At 35.6% G+C, this 26,269-nt stretch overlaps 1 protein-coding gene across 2 annotated transcripts; it reads right to left on the reverse strand.

The window, feature by feature from the left end:
• Nucleotides 1–25,929, reverse strand: dok7a (docking protein 7a). 2 transcript variants are annotated; one of them, XM_073837322.1, is made up of 13 exons: nt 25,849–25,929; nt 25,711–25,756; nt 22,203–22,418; nt 18,890–19,090; nt 15,954–16,073; nt 11,416–11,508; nt 9,168–9,910; nt 7,547–7,595; nt 6,232–6,609; nt 5,677–5,765; nt 2,552–2,615; nt 2,028–2,150; nt 1–829 (listed from the first exon to the last, which is right to left on the reverse strand). In XM_073837322.1, the coding sequence occupies exons 1-13, from the start codon at nt 25,900–25,902 to the stop codon at nt 654–656; spliced, it is 2,352 nt and encodes a 783-aa protein (XP_073693423.1). In that variant the 5' UTR covers nt 25,903–25,929; the 3' UTR covers nt 1–653. The 2 variants fall into 2 exon arrangements, with proteins under 2 accessions (XP_073693423.1, XP_073693424.1); XM_073837323.1 differs by lacking the exon at nt 6,232–6,609.
• Nucleotides 25,930–26,269: the final 340 nt, after the last annotated feature.

A 26,269-nucleotide genomic window follows, 5' to 3' on the forward strand; every position in this document is an offset into this window, starting at 1 on the left:
TTTATAGTTAAATGATTAATACATCAACATATATCTAGCAGCATCAGTATGAGACTGTTAACATATCACAGTTCAAACTGCAATCACAATATATGACTAAATGACTACATTACAAATAATAATAAACACATAGGATATTCACTTCCTTCAATGCTGAAAAGAAAATGAGAAAATAAAGCCCTGTAATGTGCAAAATACAAAATCAGCCGTTTAATGTAAAAATGGTTAATAAAAAGACTAAAAAGGCTACGCAAATGCAGCCTATTTCATACAAATGCAACTTGAAAGCAGTATTCAGCATTTTAAAATGAATTTAAAAAATAAATAAAAAATGCATTTCTGGTTCTGTGCTTTGCACACAATATTTAACATGAGAACACGGATATCAAAGGCTTACTGTACACTGAATTTGTTTAACAGGTTTGTCTAAGCATGACAGACATGTGTTATCTCTCGGTGTGACGTGAATATATATGAATGTATTTCAAACATTTGTGTATATGCTGTGTTCAACATGTACACTCATTCACTACATAGTGAATTCCACATGAGGAAACGAGACTCTAGACACTGTACTATACTGCATAAACTACTACACTATACTAGACACTACATTCTGTTCTTTACTGCCTCGGCTGATGCAAGTGTTTTGGTCAGTTTGTCCAGAGAAGAGTCGATCTCTCTTCAGCGTGAGGAAGCCCTCGTCGTCTCCTCTGTTGTTCCAGTCTCTGTAGGCCTTCCTCTCGCCCCAGTGCATGCTGAGAACCCGCTCTGTGAGCCGCCTCTGTCGCTGTGATGTCAATCTGAGCATATTTGCTGGAGCTTTTGCCTACAGACATAAACACAAGCAAGAAATGTTCATGAAAACAAGCATCACTGATGGCCTGAGAAAGTCTAAATACATTCATAATGTTACAAATGATTTCTATTTTATATAAATGCTGTTCTTTTCAACTTTCTCTTCATCTGTGAATCCTGAAAAATAAAATGCATCAGTTTCCACTGCATTTGTGGGCCCCACAACTGTCTTCAACCTTTATAATAATCCAAAATGTTTCTGTTGGAGCAATGATACTGAAAACTCGAATGTTGATCACAGAAATCAATTACATTTTAATATATATTCACATAGAAAACCGCTGTTTAAAATTGTAATAATATTACTTAATATTACTGTTGTTACTGTATTTTTAATCTTAAATTGAGCCTTGGTAAGCAGAAGAAACAAAAACAAAAATATAAAAAAAGTCTTACCAACCACAAACTGCTTATCTGCTTAATTCTGCATATCTTTTATTGGACATTTCAGTATAAAAATACTTAGTAATAATATACTAAATCATAATAAAACCTGCCTTTTTTGAATATTAACACACACACACACACACACATACATATATATATATATATATATATATATATATATATATATATATCATAAATAATAGTAAACACTATATAGTCAAAATTGGTATTTTCAGATGTTTGTAGCTGCATCAAAGTGAGTGGCATATTTATTATTATATTTATGTATTATGTATTTATACTTAAATCTATTTTTGTCAGATGGATTGTATCTTTGTAAATGACTTGTGTGACTTAGTTTAACTTAATAACCTTAGTAACTAATAGGGCTGGACCAGAATATTCGATAATTTGAATATTTCTTCGGTGGGTTTGCATTCGATTTTAAATTTTGAGATTCAAATTTTCTTTTTTTTTTTTCAAACACCTGGCACCCCCTGCGGAAGGGTTCTCATTCCTGCCTGAATATGAATGAAGAAGAGGAGACTGCGGCATGGACACAGAGACAGTTCTCGACAAAATAAAAATGCAAACAGACAGACATACAGAGATTCCTGCCTTTATTAGAGAGAATATGTTCAGCCCCCTCCCTCCGAAGCTTCGAATATTCGGTGTTACCAAAAATTAGAAGGTCAAAAAATGGTATTTGGACCAGCCCTAGTAGCTAATCATAGCTATGTATGATGCATATATATTTTCATTATTAGTGGCATGTTGTGCACCTCTGATGGCAGCGCTGGACTCCTGCAGTTCCAGTTCCATGTAATGCAGCTGTTTTTTGGACGTGGGGCTTGTGGGAATATTTACATATGTCACTGTGTCTCCTCTGAGTCTGTCCGTCAAAGCTAAACAAAACAGAAAACACACACTCACATTAAACAGCACAGAAATCACAAAAACACACACACATTGATATTGGTGGTTTATGGGGACTCTCCATAGACGTAACGGTTTTTCTACTGTACAAATTGTATTTTCTATAGCAGTGCATTAACCCTACCCCTAAAATAAATATTTGTGAATTTTTAAATTTTCAAAAAAAAAAAAAAAAAAATACATAAAAAAAATAAACACCATTTAGTATGTATTTTAAGCTTTTGAGTCACGGGGACATAGGCAGTGTCCTCATTAACAACATTCACACTGTAATACCTGTCATACCTTTGTCATTATACAAATCTGTGTGCCCATAAACCACCCAAACCAGTGTTTGATAGAAATGACAGAAACACAGATCTGAGTTTACCTTCAGTCAGATGAGGAGAAATCTTCTGTGAACCTGTCATAAGCTCGTACCTGCTGCGCTCCTCCTGACAGAGATCAAGAGAGAGAGAGAGACGTTTATCCAAGGAAAACACACCTTTAATTACCCTGATTCCTGCTTAAAAAGCAACATGTCCTCACCGGTTGATTGTGTAACCTGTTCATACAGGTTCAGCACGGTTTCACTCTAAGTGCTTTGGATTATGAGACACATATAGAGACAGACAATAAAGCCTTTATGTGTTACAAATGCAGTTTTCACACAAGCGACTCTCAATAGCACATACTGTGTGTGGCATTCAGCTGCATTTAACTGCTCTATCTTTTAAATGAGGGACAAAATCTAAATGCTTTTGTTTTACTTTGCATGCAATAAAAAAAAAAAATCACAATTAGGCTAATATAATATATATATATTTTTTTATCAAATACTATTAATTAATGACTTTAGACCAAATAAGAAAAAAAGTTCTAAGCATTTTCTCCTTATATTTTGTGTGTAAATAACCACTAGGTTGTGCTGTTACAGCACTGTTCAAGTAACTATCCCAACAGCAATTACAGCTTTCTAAGTGGCTGATTGTCACACTGACTGATGACAGAAGACAGACAGGCAGGCATATTAAAGTAATTTTTTTACATATATAATTGAATATGACTAACTGAAACTCGGCTGCACCAAGCCCAGGAGGAGACCTCTTTTCTGGTGGAGTGGGCCCTCACTCCAATAGGTCATTGAGTCAAGTGGGGCTATAGCATCTACTATCCAGTGGGATAGCAACTTCATAACTGGCAACCTTTTAGAGCAGCTTCCAAAGCATACAAAAAGCTGCTCTGGTTGCCTAAAGGGGCTAGAGTGCTCTGTGTAAACTCTCAGTGCCTGAACCAGGCAGAATAAATTAGGACCTTGAGGACCTTGGTTTGAGGACAACTTTACAGTTGTTAGGCCTATACTCAAGGCAGGATTTGCTGACAGAGTGCTTGGACATCACCTACTCATTGACCAACTCTAAAGCCAAAAGAAAGGTGATCTTAAGTGTTAGGAGCGTTAGTTGGTCGACTAGAGTGGCTCAAAGGGTGAACCTCAAAGAGTCCTGAGGACCGTTAATAAGTGCACAGTATGAGGACGAGGTGGATTTACTCTGAGCATCGGATTTAATGCCATGGTTGTTTTTGCCGACTGACTGGGCAGCCACGAGAGCGTGACTTGCCACTAAGGCTGCCACATATACTTTAAGCATTGACGGGGTGCGTGTCTTATTCAGCAGCTCTCACAGAAAGGTTACAAAGAATGATACGTCACATGAGGACAGGTCTTTATTCTGGACTGGACACAAAAAACAAAGACCACTTATGGGAGCAGAGGCATCTCATAGACAAGGTTGGCTCCAAAGTGGTGTTAGTTACCCTTGCAGAGAGCTCTAAACACTCCCATCGAGTGGCCAAACATGAAGGCTCCACAGCTTGGGCTAGGGATGCCAGATCGTGCCTCTCGTTTGGGAGAGGAGGTCTTTCCTCAGAGTGATTGGCCAAGGGGCTGCTGACAGCAGCTGAATCAACTTGGGGAACCACATCTAGTTCCTCAAGAGTGGGGCCACCAGGAGGACCAAGCATCTGACTTATTTCGCCTGATGACTTGAGGAAACAGGGGAATCAGAGGGATGGCATAAGGGCAAGCACTGGGCCAATTGTGAGCCAGAGCATCACACTACTTTTGAGAAATAAGTTGGGCAATAAGAGTTGTCCTCTCAAAGAACAACAAATCATCTAAATCTCTTGTGGATGTAGTATAGTATTCTCCTGGAGATGCATGTCCGCTCCTTGGTTCAGTTTGCCTGGCACATGAACTGCCCTGAGTAAACGCAGGTTGCAATGTGCTCATAGAAGGAAGCTTCTCGCCATCCTGTATGGGAGCGTGACCTAAAACCATGATGGTGATTTATAAAGGCCAGCACCGACATGTTGTCCAAATGGACAAGGTTGTGGTACCCCTTTAAGGCTAGTAGGAAAGTTTTAGGGCCAGAAAAAACACTATAATCTCAAGCCAATTGATGTGCAGCTGTTCTTCCAGGCTGGAACAAGAACCAAACGCCAACCTTTCTGGAGGTCAGTCCCAATGAAACACCTGTCTTTTACAAGGGTTTCTAAGGGGCCAAAACTCTTATGCTGCTGCAGGTCACTTTGAGGCTAAAACATCCCAGGCACCAAGCATGAGATGGTGCACAGGCTTTGAGCCAGAATTGGAGGGGCCACATTTGAAGCAGGTCCAGGGGAATCACTGAGGATGTGGCCGACATGATGCCGAGCATTCTCTGGAAAACTTGGAGAGGTCGAGAAGACCCCAATGTGAACAACAATGTTAGCCGGTGAATTGTCAGTGAGGGTTTTGGCACAAGCCAGGCCTGCATCCAAGCCGAATCGATAACTGTTCCCAGGAAGATGAGCTAGGCTAGGAGACAGCTTTTGGCTAAATTAATTTTGAGCCCAGGCTGCTCCAGGAGGCTGAGCAGAAATACCCTGTGAGCAAGAAGTTCCTGCTCCAATCTGGCAAACACAAGCCAATTGCTGAGTTTGTAATGTGGATTCCCATCTGCCTCAAAGGGGAAAGAGCTGTGTCCATTCACTTTGTATAAGTGCGAGGGGCCAAAGACAGTCCGAAAGGCAAATCTCAAGAAGTCTGTAATGTAAAAGGAAGCATCTTTCAGATCCACAGCCCCAACAGTTCCATGGGCATACCATTTTTGCACAAGAATCTGCTTCAGAGTTAACATCCTGAAAGGGTGTTTCCTTTGGGCATGACTCAGGTGTCTGAAATCGAGAATGGGAAAGTCTTTTTTCTTGTGTGGTAGCAGGGAACTGACATTTGTGTTGTGATGAAGATGGGAAGCACACTTTTGAGTAGGTGGGTTCATTATCGCAGCAGTAATTTGCTTGAGCACATGCTGAGTAGCAAGGACAGGCCCAGTGAGAACAGTTTCTATCACCCAGAGTTAAATGGGGGACTGGAGAGCAAAACTTGATAAATGTGACTGCTGTGTTGGGTTGCATTAATTTTAGTGCTGTATTTTTTTTTTGCACAATTCCATTAACTGTAATTCAAAATGTCACCTCTGGGTTCCTGTCTGATGATCGACTGTCCATTACTTCATAGGCAGGATCTGTTCTTCCTTTCTCTGCCCATATTCTCTCTCTGTTATCTGAACAAAGACAGAAACAAACACGTAAGTGATGCACTATATATCAGCTTTCAATTCAAAGTGTATATTCTCCTACACCAGGTTTAAAAAGTATTAAGCAATCTTTTCTTCTGTTGTGAAAAATGATAGATTGAAGATTTTGTTTAGAAAGTGTCTAAAAACATGTTGTATTTTGTTGAAATGCAATTTTTGCAAATAAAAGGCTCGGAAATAAGACACACTTGGAAATAACCATGCATCAAACTCGTTTTCAAGTCCTTGAGGATCTTTACCCATCCAAACCTTCTCAGAAACGGGAAAAAACAACACAGATGGGTTTGCAGGCAGAAGAAGAAGAAAGGTCATTATTAATACGATTAGACAGAGACTTCTGGAGTGAGGAGGAGAAGATTGAGTCCTCAGAGGAGAGTTGGGTTAAAGACAAGATGAATCCGGCGTGAGAGTTTGGGGGTCGGTGCTCTCTTACCTTCTTCAGGTATTCGCTGCAGAGAGACTGTGGAGGAGCAGATAGACTCTGAGATGTTTTTCCTCTGTTCCTGGACAAACATGTCTCTGGATGGAGGAGCAGGTCTGAGGAGCCGGCAGCTGCCTTCTCCTCTCCAGCACTGGACACAATTCTCGTACAAAGCCGTGTGTCTGGATGCTGACATCGCCTCATAGATGCTGCTGCGGTCTGATCTCACAGCAGAACTGTAGTGTGACAGGAGATCAGACAGACTAGAGTCGTAGACGTCCGATCGGTTCTCCTCATTGGTCTGTGAGCGTTCAGATGAAGGCTTCCGTGCATTGTGATTGGTCAAAGATGAATCTCTGATTTCCGCTGGCTCCTGATTGGTGTGTGGGCCTATGACATCAGCAGTGGGCGTGGCTGAATGATCATCTGTTGCTTTAAGAGTGTGTCTGTACTTATTATCTATATTACTATATTAAAATATGCTGTAAATTAGCTAATATTGGAGGTATCTAGACAGTTGTGGAAAAGAAGTGCACTTGATTGTATTGAATGTACACTTAAAATCGTAAAAGTATATTTGAAAAACCTGTACTTGCAAATAATATATTATTAATGAAATAAAAAGCCACTTAAGTGACTTAAAGAGCTACTTTCAAGAGGTTCTTAACACTTTTAAAGATTGACCTTTGTTATAATGTCAAATTAAGGTTCTTAAAAGTACATTTTAAATCATTGTTTTTTTGATGTGTTGACAAACATACTAAAGCACATGTAAAGTATTTGATTATAATTTAACTGTAGTGTGGTATTCAATATTACATTTAATATATGTTATACAATATACAATATTACAAGTTAATATACTTTAAATGAATAATCTGAAAATTCACTATTGCAAATGTTCAATTGCAAATTAATTTTAATACATGGCATAAGTTTCTATTGAAAGTACATTAAAGTATATTTTAGTTGATCATAAATGCTTGTCAGTAGTACTTCAACCAAATTTCAAAGACAAGAGAAGTAATTGTAAAATTACATATAAAGATGTACTTAAGCACTACTTAAGTAAAACAAGCATGCTAACGTTAAGCTAATTGCTTTCAATATTACTATACTTTTAATTTAATTGCAGTTAACATGCAATTAAGTGTTCAAGAAGTTCACACTTAAGTATATTATTTCTATAAAAGTACTATTTTTAAAAGTATGCTGAAAATGTACTTCTTTTCCACATGAGGACTCATGAAATTAACTTCTGAGCATTGCATTATGGGTCATGCAGGTTGTGGGTTGTAAACAGATAAATTGGCTGTGTGAATCTCACCTGGTGCAGCGGGCAGTAAAGTCCCTGCAGCATGAGGTGGAAAAGTACCCTGTTTAACAAACACAAAGAGCACATCGATTAACTGCTACCGAACACCATAATCAATGCCACAACACACTGAAGAACTGAATGAAGGAGTCTCTTCTTATAGCTATACATCAGGTAGTTTTGTACTGCAGCTCAGTGTTTCCTCACAGCTTCCCAACACCACAGAACTGCAAACTTATTGTGATTGTTCTGAGAAAATTTTTATTTTAATTTAAAATGCAATACTTTAGGCATCTGTGACAATCACTGTGGCGTGAAGATTTAAAACACAGTGCATTCGTGTAGTTAAATAAAATGCAGCCTTCATGACATGACTAATGGATTAAGCCATATCGCGATGACGGACATTGTGTTAATTGTGGAACAAATAAATAGAAAGCATTTTTGCATTTTCGGTACTCATATAAATTTTTATTATTAGTAATTTAGAATTTGCATCTAGCTGACATTTTTTAAATATTTTTTAGCAATTTTATTTTAAAGAAAGTGTTTGTTTTTTTTAAGTACTGATATTTTTGAATAATTGAGAAACTATTATAGATTTTCTTTTTTATTATTAAATTAGTTTTTATTTCTTAATTTTCTGTTGTTATCTTAATTTTAAGTTTTTTTTTTGTTTTTTTTTGCTATTTTTAGCTATTGTTTTTAAAGACAATTTTTAATAATTATTTCTCTCTGAAGCCCATTTCCACGTAAGAAAAAAAAATCATGCCTTAAAAAGTCAAAATGATGACATACTTAAGTCATAATTATGAGATACAAAGTTTGGAAGTATTACTTTAAAACTCATAGTTATGAGAAAAGTCCAAATTATGAGATAAAAAGTATGGCTTAAGTCACAATTACAAAAAAGGTCAAAATTATGACTTAAGTAATAATTACAAGATAAAAAGTCAAAATTATGACTTTCATAAGTCATAATTATGATAAAAAGTTGAAAGTATGAGATAAAAAGAAAAAAAAGATAAAAATAAATTATGACTCATGTACATCATAATTACAAAATAAAGTCAAAACTATGACTTAAGTCATAATTATGAGATAAAAAAATTGACTTCAAAAGTCAAAATTATTTAAATTATTAAGTTATTTTAGTACAAATGTTGCATTTGCAATATTTAAAAATCTTAGTTAACTTTTTAAAGTATTTCATTTAAAGATTTTATTTCAATACACCAGCCCTTATCTCTTTATTACTGTAAAATACAAAGTAAACAGAAAGTGGTGTTATTTTAGTATCGTTGAAATACTATTTTAGTTTATCTATTATTTTCATTTTTTATTTTCAGTTTTTATTTAATTTTTAGTTACTGTTTTAGAATATGCATCTAGCTGACATTTTTTTACATTTTTAGTTTTCATCATTTTTTTTTTTTCAGTTTTAAAGTATACTGTTATTTTAGTATTATTGAGAAACAATTAAATTTTTTAAAAATATTTTAATAATTTATATATTTTATTACTTTTTCAAATTTAATTTAACGTAATTTCAAATGACAATTTTTTTTTTTTTTTCAGTTTTCAGGGTTTACGAGGTTTAGGTAACTATAATAACCTTGACTAGTGTACGTACCTTGAGTCCTCCGCAAACAGGGCAGGTGGTGAAGAACGATTTGATCCCAGTAGGAGGAAGTGAACAGGTCTCCCAATTACAGCAGCTTTTACTACAGGATAAACCCGCAGACTCCTCCCCTTTTATTAAGCCCTCCCTTGTCTGTGACTCCTCCCCTTTATCAAGCTCTGAATCTGATTGGCTGTGAGATTCCGCACAGGGCTCTATAAGTCCGGTCTCATCTTGAGACAAGCTGCAGTGTCTGCTGATGTCCAGCAGGCTGCGGGGAGTGTCGTAAAGGTACGGCAGTGACGAGGGAACCTGATATTCGTGGACGGGACAGGTTGAGCATGTGCACAGGCGTTTCTCTGGGACAGCAGGCGCTGGCAGGTTTAACAGCGTGCCGTATTCCTCTCCCGGCCCAGCAGCATCCAGACTCCCGCTGTAGGAAGAAAAGCTTCCCGTATAGGACGAGTGGCTGCCGGTTGCAATACCGCTGTCGGATGAGTTCTGTCTACCAGACTCTTTCAGTTTCCGTGAGCGAGCGGGATCGGTCGGGATCTGGAGTTTCTCCTCCACCTGAGATCCTGTCCTTGAGGTTTGCAGGTGAGACGATTCAGCAGAGCCTGGCAGAACCAGATCGCTCCATGGCGCAGGGCGATTGCTAACGCTGCAATCTGATTGGCTCGTGTCCGAGGTGTCAGAGGAACCGGATATGCTGCGGTCGTCACCCGTCATCGACGAGCTGAAACGTGAGCTGGAAGCTTCCAGGACAGGAAAGAAAGCAATATTATTCATCCTGATTGCACTTTTGATAGGCATCAGTGATACGCGGGTCAATGTATAAACAACCTGAACCCGATCGACGTTTTCAAGTAACCTGCCCGCAACTCAGACCGCAAAAAAAAAAGACCCGCTTCCTGACCAGCATGTTTAATATTAGAGCGATTATGCGGTGCAGATGCGTTCACTGTCAAACATCATTCGGCATTAATTAGGTCATTTTGTCAAAAGAAATGTTCTTGATTACAAGAAAAATACAGATTGTTCTTCTTGTGATTTATTTTGTCTTTCCTTTATACAGATTTAAATAGTTTCATTTTCGAAGTACTCTAAATTATGTCAGTGATTCTCCGATGTTAAATATGATCAAGAATTATTTTATTTCGATCTAGAGTGTAATAAAAGTTAAGAAAAAGGTTAGCCTATAGCCCTAAATATATATAGACTACAAGCTAATTCCTTTTTTCTTAACTTTTAACTTCTTCTAAAAATGATCAAGAATATTAAATCAACTTAATAGGCTAGGTTAACGAATTTTCTTATACAAACATAACGAATGCACTTCAAAACGAAATTTTCATATAGAAATTCAGGAATCATGAATATGACAAAATAATAATATTATATATTTATTTATTTATTTATTAATTGTATAGCTATAATAGTTGTATCAAATGAATAAAGAAATTATAGTGCCTTGAATTTATTAAGTAATGTTTAACTTAGTTTGTTTCGCTCTCTGGAAATGTAAAGAAAAAATACTGTTTTTACTTGGAATTCATTTTTAATCCCTGGTTTTAAACAAGCATACACATGAGATAATTTATATATTATTGCTTGAATAAACGTTTAAAAATAGTGCTAGAAATTTCATAATTAAGGAAATTAAACAGACCTAGGCATTTGAAAAGACAGTGAAATGTCTAATAATTCCAAAAAGAAAGAGGAGCATTGGACATAATCAAAATATTCGAGACATTTATTAGGAATACCATTTTCTTAACAATTAAGATGATGCATGTGTTTATCCAGTCTAATCGAAGTGTGAGTCTCTCCCCGACTTTCCCAACAAAAATCCCACCCCCTCTCAGAAAATACATAAAGCTGATATTACTGAGCTATATGTGTTTAGAAGTAGCCTTTTAAAATGGTACAATGGCATTGCTCAGTTCAACGTGTTGGGAAATCAGGCATTTTGTCCCGCGTCAGCATTTATTCAACAGTTAATAAGGCTCAACATTCAAAAGGTAAATATTATTCAGCCAATAAAGTGTAGGTCTATGTATTTCATAGAAAATTGTGTCTAGTACTATAAAAATTACAAAGGTTTAATTGGCAGCTTTATTTCAAACGACCCGACTGACCGCGAATATCATTCAAAATATTTTTGGATGACTCGTAACCGCAGGCACCCGCTCATTTTGGATCAACCCGCGCATCACTGGTAGGCATTATGAAAATTTGAGAAATACAGGTGAGACGGTACCTGTGCTGTGAGACAGCAGACTGAGCCTTCGTTCCAGCTCCTCTGCTTCATGCTTCAGTCTGTCCTGCGCTGAAGCTGCACTGATGCTGGACTCTGAGACACAGAACAAATCAAAACAACTGTGAGAGAAACAAACACAAATCTGACTTATTGCCTCGGAATATGACATGGAAACAAACTAAATGGGAATGCTAGCATTTGATCTGCAGCTGCATGATTATCAAAAGAGATGGTCAAATGCCATGTTTTTGTAACCCAGGTCTGCTAACATTTGATAAAAATCGGAATTTTAGGCAAATAAAATGCATCAGAGGTCATTACTTATTATTAACTGTGTACAATAAAAAACTGGAAGCCTGACCTTTTAATTTCTATTTAACTTTAATTTTTTTTTTTTTCAGGCCAAGGTTTGATGTAATTATGACTTAGTTAGAATTATGAAAATAAAAAGGTGAAATTATGACAAAATCAAAACTATGACTTAAAAAGTCAAAAGTATGAGATACAAAGTAAAAAACTATGACTTAAGTCATAATTACAAGATAAAAAGTCAAAATTAGGACTGAGATAAAATCGAAATTATGACTTCAAAAGTCAAAATTATGATAAAAACTCAAAATAAAGTCAAAATTATGAGATAAAAAGTAGAAACTAAGACTTAAGTTATAATTGCGAGTTTAAAAGTCAAAATATGACTCACTAAATTGAAATAATGAATTTAAGAGTAATAAATACAATATAAAAAGTTGAAATTATGACTTACTAAATCAAAATTATGACTTTTAAAGTTAAAAGAGTTGACTTTAGTTACAATAACAAGCTAAAAAGTCAAAATTATGAGATAAAATGTGAAAACTATGACACAAGTCATAGTTACAAGATGAAAAGTCGAAATTATGATTTTCATAAGTCATATTTATGGGGAAAAAAAATCAAAATTATCAGATAAAAAGTTGAAATTATGACTTAAATCGTCAAAATTCTGAGATAAAGCGTAAAAACTATGATTTAAGTCATAATTACAAGATGAAAATTCAAAAATTACGACTTAAGTCATAATTATGAGATAAAAATCTAAATTATGATTTATGTACGTCATAATTACTAAATAAAAAGTTGAAATTATGACATTGCAAGTCGAAATTGACTTACTGACTTTATAAACGCTGGTCACAGGATAGTGGTCTAATGATAAATGGGACATTCTAAAATTAATTAATTTGGCTTAAAACGTTGTAAAGTCATAATTTCGACTTTATTTCTTAATTTTGACTTTGTATTTTATAATTTTGACTTTTTAGCTTGTAATTGTAACTAAAGTCAAACTTTGAACTTTAAAAGGCATAATTTTGATTTAGTATGTCATAATTTCAACTTTTTATATTGCATTTATGACTTTTAAATTCATAATTTCAATTTAGTAAGTCATGTTTTGACTTTTAAACTCGTAATTATTACTTAAGTAGGTCATTATTTCAACTTTTTAAGGCATTTTTCTCTAATGTGGCGGAAATGTTTTTCCATATTAATATTTCTACTTGTGACCACATTGTGTTTAGAAGTCAAATTGTGTTTTTTGTACATTTTGTTAAAAACTTAGTTTGTAAAAAGTAATGACCTGCAGCTGTTAACTTAAAGAGCTATTTCTACCTGATTTAACCCATTAATGTAGTTTTGTTGGTAGAAATTAAAACTGGTGCATCATATCGGTGGTTTGAGATTGAAGACTAGAGAAAAATCACAGCATTAACACTGATCATGTTACTAAAACCAGTGTTTTAAATCATTTAATGATGTTGTCTCTGTCCAAGCTGAGTTGTTACACAGTGTACGAGTAAGTGAGGGACACGCTGAGCACATGTTCAGGGGTTACAGCAGAACCCCAGTGTTTGTCTAGCACTTAAAGTGCTATTAATAGAGCAGACATGTGGATGAGATGGCAAACGGCCAGAGAAACGCTGACCACCGCTGATCAACAAACATCCTGAGGAACTTCATTTCTACCACTTTCCATAAAAGCTTTCTGACTGAATCGAAACTGAGATGTAGCAGACTGACCGAACAAGGCATTTTTCTTCAGCTCAGTTGTGCACCTGCTGTTAGACGCAAGTTTAAGAGTACAGCGCTGCGAGAGCGAGAGGATGAGGTTACAGCCATCAGGAATGCTCGCGTATATAAACTGTGACTTTGACCCCTTGATCTCCTGTCGTCTCAGAATAGGAGATAGGCTCGAGTTCTGATTGGTCAGGGCCAGGTGTGAAGCTCTCTGATTGGCTGGGCCAATATATAAACTCTTGATAGGGTCTTAAATGTCCTAGTAAAAAGCCTTAGGGCTGATCTTGCATGAATTATAACAGGCCTTTAAAATGGGGCTACAAAGGGAGCAAAGTACAATTTCAGAGAGAGAGAAAGACAGAATTTAAATTAAATTGATTTCCTTTAGCTTTATACATCTAATATCACTCTATTAGTTGTAGAAAAAACATGTTGTTAATGTAGCACAATGGACCAATGACAAAATAAAAGCCAGTTATTTAATTTCGTAAACAAAATGTTGCATTCATAATATCACACTTGCTGTTTTTCATGCACATTGCAACACTGCAAAAAATGCTTTTCTTACTTAGATTTTTTTGTCTTGTTTCCAGCCAAAATATCAAAAAGAAAAAGAAAAAAAATCAAGGATTTTCTAGATGAGTAAAAATAAAAAAAAACAGTTCAAAATTAATTGAGTTTTTGCCCAGAACAAGCAAAATAATCTGCAAATGGGGTAAGCAAAAAAATATTTTTTCAATCAGAAAAACAAGATTATTTTTTGTACCTCATTGGCAGATTATTTTGCTTGTTTCAAGCAAAAATGCACCTACTTTTGACTTCTTCACCTAATTTTTACTTGTCTAGAAAATCCTTCTTGATTTAAGAATTGTTTGATGTTTTGGCTGGAAACAAGACAAAAAAGTAAGAAAAGCAAGTCAATCAGTCAATCATCATACGTTACATACAAATGTAAACTGTCTTTTTAGTCCAGAAATCCTTATTAAGAAGAAGCATACTTTATCATACTTTGAAAAATATATGCTTTTAAAGAACATAAAGAACTTAAGTGTGAACTCAATGTAATTTTAATTGCATTTAATTGTATGTTAATTGCACTTACATGAAAATGTATTATAGTTTGAATTGATATCAAATGCAATTAAAATAACTTTTGAAATATTTTGACCTACTTAGGTGGGACTTAAGTACATCTTTCTATGTAATTTCATAATTACTTCTATTATCGTTGAAATACTTCTGAATACATAGACCACAATTTATTAATAAACTGAAATATAAACTGAAATATACTTTTTAAAAGTGTACTTAAATGTGTGTTATGAAACTTACCAAGTCGACTTACTAAATCGAAATTATGATTCTAAAAGTCATAATTACGAGATAAAACGTCGAAATTATGACTTTAAAATTCATAATTATGAGATAAAAAGTCATGTCTTAAAAAGTCCATATTATGAGATTAAAAGTATGACTTAAGTCATAATTACAAGATAAAAAGTAGAAATTATGACTTTCATAATTGTGACCCTGGACCACAAAACCAGTCATAAGGTTAAATTTTACAAAACTGAGATGCATACATATGAAAACTCAATAAATAAGCTTTCTGTTGATATGTGGTTCGTTAGGATAGGACAATATTTGGCTGAGATACATCTATTTGAAAATCTGCAATCTGAGGGTGCAAAAAAATCAAAATACTGAGAAAATCACCTTTAAAGTTGACCAAATTAAGTTCTTAACAATGCATATTACTAATCAAAAATTACATTTTGATATTGAAAATTTAGAAAAAATCTTCATGGAACATGATCTTTACTTAATTTCCTAATGATTTTTGGCATAAAAGAAAAATCAATAATTTTTGACCAATACAATGTATTTTTGGCTATTGCTACAAATATACCCCAGCGACTTAAGACTGGTTTTGTGGTCCAGGGTCACAATTATGAGATACAATCTAAATTATGACTTTAAAAGTCAAAATTATGATAAAAAGTTGAAATTATGACCTCTGCACGTCATAATTATGGAATAAAAAAAGTTGAAATAATGACTTCAAAAGTCAAAATTATGATATAAAAAAGTAAAAAGTATGACTTAAGTCATAATTACGAAATAAAAAGTTGAAATTAGGACTTAAAATGTCAAAATTATGAGATGATAAGTAAAAACTATGACTTAAGATAAAAATTCGAAATTATGACATAATTTAGACTCATAATTGCAATAAAAAGTGTACATTTAAAAAAGTTTTTTTTTTAAATCCCAGATACAGAAAGTAATAAATGTGCATATAGTTTGACTATGTGTGACCGTGCGAGTTATTCAGCAACCAGAATCAAAACAGACAGACTAATCAGAGTTTGCTGGATGTAGCTTGAAAGCTTTAGGAGTTGGAGCCAGATTTTGGTCCCAAATGAGGGTTTAAACAGACGTGATGACACACATGCTGTACGTGTCCTGGCGGCAGCACTGACCTGGCAGCAGTGGCTTCAGTCCAAACGGGCCTCTGGACGGGGAAATGCCACGGACAATACAGTCAAAGAGAAAACTGATCTGCTCGCCCTCAGCACAGGACAAGAAGAACACGCCGGCCCCTGCACACAAACACACACAGATGACAAATGAAATCAAAGCCTCATCTCACTGCAAGCCCGTATGTTTGCCAGTCTTCCATGGAACACAAATCAAGAACGACACTGAACTGAATAATGCACTGGTCGCTCTTTTCCATGCAAATGAATAGGAATTCAAGTTTCTAAAGCACCATTTCAAGTGTTTTTTTATGGTTTTAGTTTCATATAATAATAATAATCACAAGAAGGTGTTTTATACTACATTATTCACATACTATCTGAATGTCATGCAGTGCCTCCAGCTGTTATTGTGTCATGTGTCTGTTCTGCAGGAGGTTGTCATTCATGTCTGACTTGCTCCTTCTAGGAATCTAATGAAGTTTGATGAGGTGGAGGTCACTGAGCAGAGACATCCATCACTCTTCAAACAAGACCACCCAAACCCGGCGGAGACTTCACAACCACAAAAACACTGTCAGTTGTGACCACACACACATTAAATTCAAAGCAAGCAAACAAATCAGCTGTTTTGAATGCTGTCATAAAACAACCATTCAGAGCGTCACAATTGATCTCAATTGTGAGCATTCATGAAATCTTAATACACACAGTAAGGGTATATTTACACAACAAGAACGTAATAAAATCAGAAAATATGAGTGATACAATAAAATATTATACATTACAGTAAATAATACTATATAACTATATTTCAATCATGAAAACTTTTGCAATAGTTTTAGCATGTTAACGGATCTGGCAATGTTAATGTATTTGGTCTAGACAGGTGGAGCTGGGGAGGTGGAGGTTTTCAGAGGTGAATATATATATATTGTGATATGTTATTTTGTTACCAACATAAAAACTTATATTTTGAAATACAGATGTGGCCATTAAGAATGCACATTTTTTCTTACAGCATCAGTTCGTCACGTCAGATTTTTTTAAACATTGTTGTGTTTCTCATTCTGCATCTAAACACCCAGACAAGATTTATGATGTTGTTTTAGTGCTGCGTAAAGTAAATAAAATACAAAAACAATAAACAAATAAAAAATGATATTACTAGTTTAAAGCCACAATATTTTGAGAATAAAATAAAAATTACGAGAATAAAGTCATACCAATATAAAATTGAAGCCATAATATTTTGAGAATAAAGGCATAGCATTATGTAAAACGGCATTTTAGTGCCACGTTAAAGAAAAATCTAAGATTATAAGATTGGGGTTGTAATATTTTGAGAAAAACAAATTCTGAGAACCAAGTCCAAATATTTTGAGAATAAAGTCAAAATGATAAGAATTAAGTCGTAGCAATTACGAGATTAAAGTTACAATATTTTGAGAGTACTGCACATGCAAATGGCCCAGATTGGGAACACCAGGAGAATTTCCAGTGGCCTGGCAACTGATTTGAATATATGATGGATTATTAGCAGAAATCATAGCATGTGTCTCTCAGGGACAGTATGCCTGGAAATAATATTTATTTTCTTCAATTGCATTTAATATTTGTTGTGCGCCAGCCCCCCAATAATAGCAATAAGCTTTGTGCTTTTCTATTTTTTTTCCTCAGCCTAAAACAAGGCCCAAAGATGCTAAAGCTTTATGCGTCATTAAGCAACATAGACTGGATCCTAGGGATGGGACGATAAATCGATTTGCGGATCAATTCTGAGATCTTCCGAATGCATCGCGAATCAATTCTTAGCTTAGATTTTAACAGCAGATGGTGCTCTAATCTAGTTTTCAGCCACACACTCAAACGCAAGTAAAAAAATGTTCTTCAAGAAGGTATTTTCAGTCAACAATGGACAAAAAAAAGTAAAATCCATTATTTCATCTGACAATTCACGATGCCTTGAGAAAAAGAGTGCTGCTAAAGAGCAGTAATTGAGTCATGCAATTTCACCTCGGCTCAGAATGCTTTTATGACACAAGATTAATGTAAACACAGCCCACTGTGAGCACCCTTGTAATTCGCTTCAACTTTTCGAATTGTATGAATGGGTATGATAGGTTCAAGTGCGAGTAAGGATTTGGAAACAAGCAGAGCACGACTGTTTCTAAAGCAAGCAGTGCCATCTGCTGTTCAAAACTAAGCTCAGAATCGATTTGAGAAAGAATCACGATGTGTTCAGAAATCTCAGAAACGATGCTGAATCCTTTCTTGATTGACGTTGCAACGATTTATTGTCCCATCCATACTGGATCCTGTCGTCTAACTGACTGGATCATAATAGCTAGCAAAACCTTATCTCATTGATATAGCATTTTATCAAAAAGCTAAACAAATATTGAGACTTTTTCTTCGTTTTCTGGCCATACTCACAGACTGACGGCTGAAGGTCTGGAACTCATGGCAGCTTTCATTGGCCAAGTCCCGCCCATAAGACCGTTTGATCGACATGTCAAACAACCAATCACAGTTTGTTTCGTTCAGCGTCACGTTTCGGGCGTGGAAATGTCCCCACAACAACAGACTGGCATGCAACAAGTCAGTCATTGAAATAACCAGCATTGAAAGATAACGAAGAAGAGGGAGAACAAGCAGTAAGTCAGTAATTTGTTCGTGAACGTCGCATATGTGTATAGCAACAATGGTGTCTGCATAAGCACATTTTAGCAAAACGCCGAGTAAATCAGTCTGCGCTTTGTTTCCCGACGGACCGAAAATAAACGCGACACTCGCGTCTTCCGGAAATCCGGTCAAATTCAACTAATCAGATCACGACTTCGACATTCCTGAAGTGTTTCCAGTTAAGCGTACCATATGCATCAGACGTTTAGCCAACGTTCCGTGGGCGTGACGTCTGAGGCTGAGACTATACTCACAGTAACCACAGCGGGTTCCTCCCTCAAACACGAAACCGTTGTTGACCGGTCCATACCGCCGCAGGTCCAGCAGATCCCAGTGTCCGATGATGACGGCCGGCAGGTCTTTAGCGATGACCAGGACATTGTTGCACAAATGCAGAGTCGCTGGGCCACTTTCCAGTTTAGTGCCGGGCAGCACAGATACGCTGAAACTGTGGACTGACAGAGAATAAACAAACACAGCATCTATGATGTTCACGTACCATTCAATCATGGACATTTACATTTAGAGGTGTCGCTGGGAATTCTGGGCCCTGTGCACTGACTCAGCTAAGGTGCCCTTGGTAGCACTAGTGCTTATTATAGCCCACATACTAATAACAGCCTAGATATTTTATGTACCCTTATTTGCGCGCATTGGGGAGTCGCTCTCTAAACCTCAGGTAATAAAATTGCTTTTGGTTTCGTTTTAACAATTGTGCGAAACTCTCAACGGCGTGGAGCGTGCATTCTACAATACAGGAGATTACTTTAACAAAACCATTTGAAAGTGGGTGGACACCAACAGGACTTTGAAAAGTGTGTCCCGAGTGGAAATTATGTTCCTGCGTAAGTGAACTCAGCAGCTGAGTTATCATTTGATGTGAATGTATGCCGCGTTGTACAGTATACTGAGACGGAGGCGCCAGAATTGTATCTGACAGAATACGCTGTAGCTCGAAATATAGTAGATTTCTTCAAAAGCAGATTGTGGAGACCTTTTAATTGTCCACAATCAAAAGAGAAAACGGCGAACCTATCACTGTAACAGCTCACAGCAGTCTGTGCAGTAGTTAGGCTAGCGAAAATTTTGTAAAGAAATGAAACAAAGTCGCACCACAACAATTTAATTTTGGGAGCTTATGCGACCAAAACAGTCACAATTTCGAGCCCTGATTTACATTAGTTAATTTCACTCCTCAGGGGCCCTCCCCCGACTTGGGGCCCTGGTAATTTAGTCCCCTTTTCACCCAACTACGACGCCCCTGTTTACATTTTCTGAAGGAAATGTAAGTGGTGCTTTGCTGTGCAAAACTCACAATGTTAGATTTAGCATGTTAATGGACATGGCAATGTTAATGTATTTGGTCTAGACAGGTGGAGCTGGGGAGGTGGAGGGTTTCAGAGGTGGATATATTGTGATATGTTATTTTGGTACCAACTTAAAAACAAGAAACATATATTTCAAAATTTGGCCACACACACATTCACCTATGAAGACTTTCTATGAAGACAAATTATATGTAATATTATAAGACTTATTGACCTCCACATACAGTCATGAAGGTCTGAAGGGTCTGTAATATCATTTAATTTCAATGACAAAGGCATGACTTTAAATTAGCAAGCCCACAATTTTAAATAGTAGTAATATTTTAATAAAACACTATTTTTGTTTTATTTGTTTCAAAGAAATAATAACAAGATACAGTATTAAACTACTATTTTTGTAATAATTGTATCTCTTTTTTGTCCTATATGAGGGCAATTGTCATATTTGGCCATGTTTACTTTATGCTCCAAAATATTAAAAGTGATTTTAATTTAGAAATTAAATAGGAAGAGGTCATTTTATTCAGATAATAAAAACATGAATATAGAAAAATATTTACAATAGAAGAGGTATGTTAAGATCACTGTATATATCAAATGCATTTTTAATGCATCTCTTTAAATAGACTGAAATATTTTTAGCATGTTAATGGACATGGCAATGTTAATGTATTTGGTCTAGACAGGTGGAGCTGGGGAGGTGGAGGGTTTCAGAGGTGGATATATTGTAATATATGTTATTTTGTTACCAAAAAAAACAACAACAACAACAACAACAACAACAACAACAACAACTTATATTTTAAAATTTGGCCAGTTTGTACAGATATTGCATACAGAATGCACATTTTTTCTTTGCAGCAGCATGCAATTCATCACACGCGATCACGAAGCTCCTTGCAGGCGCTTTTTCTGATTTTTTCAAACCGTTGTGCTTCACACAATATCCACCGTGTTACTAGGGTGTATACTAGGTGGTTGCTAGGTGGTTACTAAGGTATTCTGGGTGGTTTCTAGCAGGTTACTAAGGTATTCTAGGTGTTTTGTCTTATTGAATTTGTTTATATTTCTAATCCAACAACTGAACAATAGTTTTCCTTCCCTTAGCAAACAGCACTAGCTCTAGTAAGTGATCTTGATGCCATTGTCTCCACACTGCAATAAATCACGTCTACACAGTAACAGCTCCTCTTTCTCTGAGTGTGTAATATATGATCAGGGTTAAACCTGTTAGCAACTATCTTTGAAACAGATTTATGAGGGTTTGCGTAATCAAAACAAAGAGACACACGGACACACACAGAGAGCTGACTACATCACATTCCTGCTCACAACTATAAAGAGTTCAAACGCATGCACATCACATGAATCAAATGTCTTGCATAAATGCTGCATAAAGTGTCCATGAACCATCAAGATGTAGTTAAAAGTGAATGCTTTAGATGTTGTAATTCTTTCACCTAATTAAATTTAAGTGCCATATGTGACCCTGGAGCACAAAACCAGTCTTAAGACGCTGGGGTATATTTGTAGCAATAGCCAAAAATACATAGTATGGGTCAAAATTATAGATTTTTCTTTTATGACAAAAATCATTAGTATATTAAGTAAAGATCTTGTTCCATGAAAATTTTTTGGCAAATTTCCTTCCGTAAACATATAAAAACTACATTTTTGATTAGTAATATGCATTGCTAAGAACTTCAAATGCTTTAAACTTTGCATTTTCTCAGTATTTAGATTTGTTTGCACCCTCAGATTTTCAAATAGTTGTATCTCAACCAAATATTGTCCTATCCTAACATCCTACATCAATGGAAAGCTTATTCTATTCAGCTTTTATGTGATGCATACATCCTAATTTCAAAAAATGTACCCTTATGACTGGTTTTGTGGACACATTTTTTTTTGGAAATATTTTTGATAATTTAATTTAATTTTAAATTTAAGTGTTTATTAGGTCAAATAATTATCTACTAGAAAATTAAGTAATTTATTAATATTAAAATGTATAATTATTCCATTCCATTATTAAATTAATAATAAATATTAACTTCATTATTCCATGCAGTTTTTGAATCAATATGAGCTCATAAAGCTACATATTAAACACACTGCATGATTTATTATAGAAATGATTAATGATTTATTATGATTTATCACAGACACAAATACTGTTTATAATTTATTACTGTGGATTGTTAATGAATATTTTTAGCGTTGAATGTTGATCTCTGACCTTCCCCGAGGCAGTAACGCAGCCGTAGGTCCCAGCTCTGCAGCGCCTCCCTGCTGTCAAAGCCGAGCACAGCGGTTTGACTGAGACACAGGATGGAGAGGATGAAGGGAACACCGTCAGAGCCGACACACGCCTCCAAACCGCAGATGTGCTCCAGTGTCACGCTGCTCCTCTCCTTCACACCGCGCTCCTTATACACATACAGCACCAGACAATCTGACACAAACACACACATTCACCAATGAAAACTTACAATAAAAAGACAAATTATATGAAATATTATAAGACTTATTGACCTTCACATTCAGTCATAAAGGTCTGAAAGGTCTGTAATATCATTTAACTTCAACGACAAAGGCATGACTTTGATTTGGCGAACACAAGATTTTTAAAATGGATTTTACCGATACCGATACACTTGCCGATACCGATTAATCAACCGATAGTTTTTACTGAACTGAAACTAAAATACTGGTCTACTATTTAAAAAAGGGGCCTGAACCATTTGTAAAAGAATACATTTACTAATATTAGTTATATATTGATCATTACAGTTAGTTCATAGTTCATTAATGTTAGCAAAAGCAACTTAAACATTTAAAAAATATCAGTAAATGTTGAAATTAACACACTAACAAGAAACAATACATCTATTCTACAGCATTTATCGATCTTAGTTAATGCTACAAATGGACTCTTATTGTGAGGTGTTACCATTTCATATCAACAGTCAAGCTAAAGATGGCCCTCCTATAAACATCTACACAAAGGCATCATATGGATTAATTACATCATATGGATATTGTATGTACAGTGCCTTGCAAAAGTATTCATACCCCTTCATTTTTTTTTGGCATTTTGTTTTGTTGCAGCATTATGTTAAACTGCTTTAAGTTCTAGTCAACAAAGTAGTTACTAAATAAGTACTTTTCGCACTACGGTTCGTTGTCGATGTTTTAAGTCCACATCTGAAGTGTCCGCTCTGTTCAGCGCGCAGTATCACGAGTGTAAACAAACAGCAAGTGTTGTCGGTAATTCCGCCTCTAGAAGTCACTCTCATACTGTTTAATGAGAACGGACGCAACCCCGTAAAACTATCGGCATGAATTTTTGCAGATAACCACCAATCAACTATCGGTGCCGATTAATCGGCGACCTCTATTTAATAGTAGTAATATTTTAACAAAACACTAGGGATGTGACGAGATCCAATATGTCTCGTGAGAACAGTTTCAACAAAAATATACAGCAGCACAACTGTTTTCAACAAAGATAATCAGAAACGTTTCTTGAGCAGCAAAGCAGCATACTAGAATGATTCCTGAAGGTGTATTTGACACTGAAGACTGGAGTAATGACGCTGAAAGTTCAGCTTTGATCACAGCATTAAATTGTAATATATATTCACATAGAAAACTAGAATAGCTATTACAAAATGTACTGCATTTCTGATCAAATAAATGCAGCCTTGGTGAACATACTGGTCCAAACTTTTAAATGATAGTGTATAATGTGCCATTGCTATACCACAGGACTGTTTTGTAGCTCTACAATAAACTATACGTAAGAGGTCTGTATGTATGTATGTGGAGATGTCCAAAAAACAATTCCTACATCCTCTCAAAGGTCAAAACATGATTCCTGCTACTACGAAAAGCAAACAAACAACCTTTAGCACGTCTCTCTCACACACACACACACACACACACACACACAGTAGTGTGAACAGCTGTAAAAACATCTTTCTGACATTGTGTGATCTGACACACTCAAACACACTGCAGCAGACGCAAGATATCTTAGCAAAGCAGTGCGATACAAGGAGGAGTGTTGTTGCACTGGACAGTGAAAGATTCCAGTGCTGTTATATGAAACTCCTGCAACGCCTGACCAGTCAAATTATTGACCACCAGAATGAACGACAGAATGCATGACACAATATCCAAAGTCCGTGAAGTCTGTACCTATCCTACATTATATAGCCTATACATAATGAAGAAACAAGAGTGGCTTCTTTCAAGAGGGAACATTGCTGTTCATTCATGCTGACTGAAACATTACAGTGTGTAAAACAAGCACTGAAGTCAAAAGAACCTCCATCATCCAAAATGTCCCATGAAACTTTCATAGTGTTTTAGGTTTCTGCACAGAAACTCTGTTAGGCTGATTTTATTCTGCTCTATAGCACCATTACAGTTATGCTTTTTGGTTCTATCCCAGCTATCAAAAAATGTTCTTAGGATGTTTTGTTATAGCGTTATGAAAACATTACTTCTGAATGTTCCATTTATGAACGTTCAAAATGTCCAGTTTTTAAAAAAAAATGTTTCAAAATGACTGTTTTTGTTATGCAAACATAAAAGGAACATTCTATTTTAGAATTTTTGCAAACATTCTGGGAACGTTACTTTTGAATATTCTCGGAATGTTCAGAAATAAACTGTAACATTTAAACAAAAAAAATGTAGATTTAAACAAAACATTTCAGAAATACAATGTTCTGTGAGTGATATATGAGTGGTGTTTTTTGTCCTAATGTTTTAAGAACATTTTATTAACTTTACTGGAAGAACATTTGATGATGATATTAAGAGAACCTTGCTAGAACGTCAGCCAAAGTTTACTAACTTGATTACTATTCAATTTAATTATATAATATAATATAATACAGTATTTTACAGGCTACTACTATCTGGTTATATTTGCTAAATCTAAAATAAACCTATTTTATTGCAATTCACTTAAGTCTATGATGCAGCACGACAATAATTGATCTTATTTACATATTTGCATATGTTACGTCCGCAGTATGCACTCAGATTTCCAGTATGCATCGCAGTAATACTACACTTCATGTGCTGCAGGTTTATTTTGCTGTTTATGTCACTTTTATTTGTTCTGCTAATGTTCAGTTGTATTTTTTACTAAATTCATGTAAATGATATTCGTATGAGTTTTGGAACCCTGATGTAGACTGCAAATTAAAGGGACAGTTCACCCCACAATGAAAAAAAAAAAGTTCAACATTTTGAAGAACACAGGTAACCAAGCAGTTGACGGTACCCATGGACTATTGCATTTACTTAAAAAAAAATCCATAATATGGTAGTTAATGTTCATATTTATTTTGTGCTTTTTTTAAATTGATGAGCTATCCCTTTAAGATCAGGCTTACGAGTCAATAACATTAACATAGGCTACATATTATTCTAACAGTAAATGTTTATAGCAAAATGGACACTGTTAAACAGTCACAATACTTTTTTTACACTATTATTCCTCAATGCAGCCATATTTTCACATATATAACGTCTAAATATATATTTAACTTTAATTTTTGTTAGAACAGAAATACTTTATTCTAAAAAATTACTAAAACTTGTATTGTTAAATGAGTAAAACATAACATTTAATTTGTTACATTTACAACACCAGATGATTTAGTGTCATTTACACGTGTGTATGGTGTTAGTTTGTGTTGTTTAGTGTCTGTTGGTGATGAACTGACCTGCGACCGGTGAGGGTTTGCGCAGAACCAGCCAGCGGCTCCTCCACTGCAAACACAGAAACCAAACCACAGCTTTACACACGTTCACTCATCGACTCTCAAACACTCACATTCGGCGCAGACACACGGTTTCCCTACTTTTTTGCCGTCTCTGATTTTAACAGCTCCCTCCGCGATCACGGTATCGCTCATCTTCCCCTCATGACAGCTGCGCGTGCGCGCGCCCGCGCGGCTCACTTTCAAAATAACTCCGGAGCGCGCGACCCCGCTGCCTCAAGCACGTGCACCGGTGGGCCACATATGTCAGAGGTCAGGCAAAGGTTAGTGTGCCACCACGGAACAATTATTTTAGGTCAATCATAATACACACATTGGTGGGCTCTTAGGAGAGAAGTTTTAAATCAGAATTTATTAAATAATTTATTAAATAAACAAATGTTTGTCATGCAACAACTGTGATTCATGCAGTATCTGAATGTAATATTAATAATACCTGTATATGAACCTACATTGCTACACCTAAAAGGTGTCATTTTTATATTTTTGCACACATTTCTGA

The sequence above is a fragment of the Garra rufa genome, chromosome 3, assembly GCF_049309525.1.
Source record: "Garra rufa chromosome 3, GarRuf1.0, whole genome shotgun sequence".
Lineage (NCBI taxonomy): Eukaryota > Metazoa > Chordata > Actinopteri > Cypriniformes > Cyprinidae > Garra > Garra rufa.

Bases quoted from the DNA above. Each gene is read 5' to 3' on its own strand.
- dok7a (XM_073837322.1), bottom strand. From the start codon at position 25,902: ATGAGCGATACCGTGATCGCGGAGGGAGCTGTTAAAATCAGAGACGGC. The intron at 22,419-25,710 runs GTCAGTTCATCA...TGTTTGTGTCAG, and splicing joins CAAACCCTCACCGGTCGCAG to ATTGTCTGGTGCTGTATGTG. The intron at 830-2,027 runs GTGCACAACATG...TTATGTCTGTAG, and splicing joins GTCCAGCGCTGCCATCAGAG to GCAAAAGCTCCAGCAAATAT.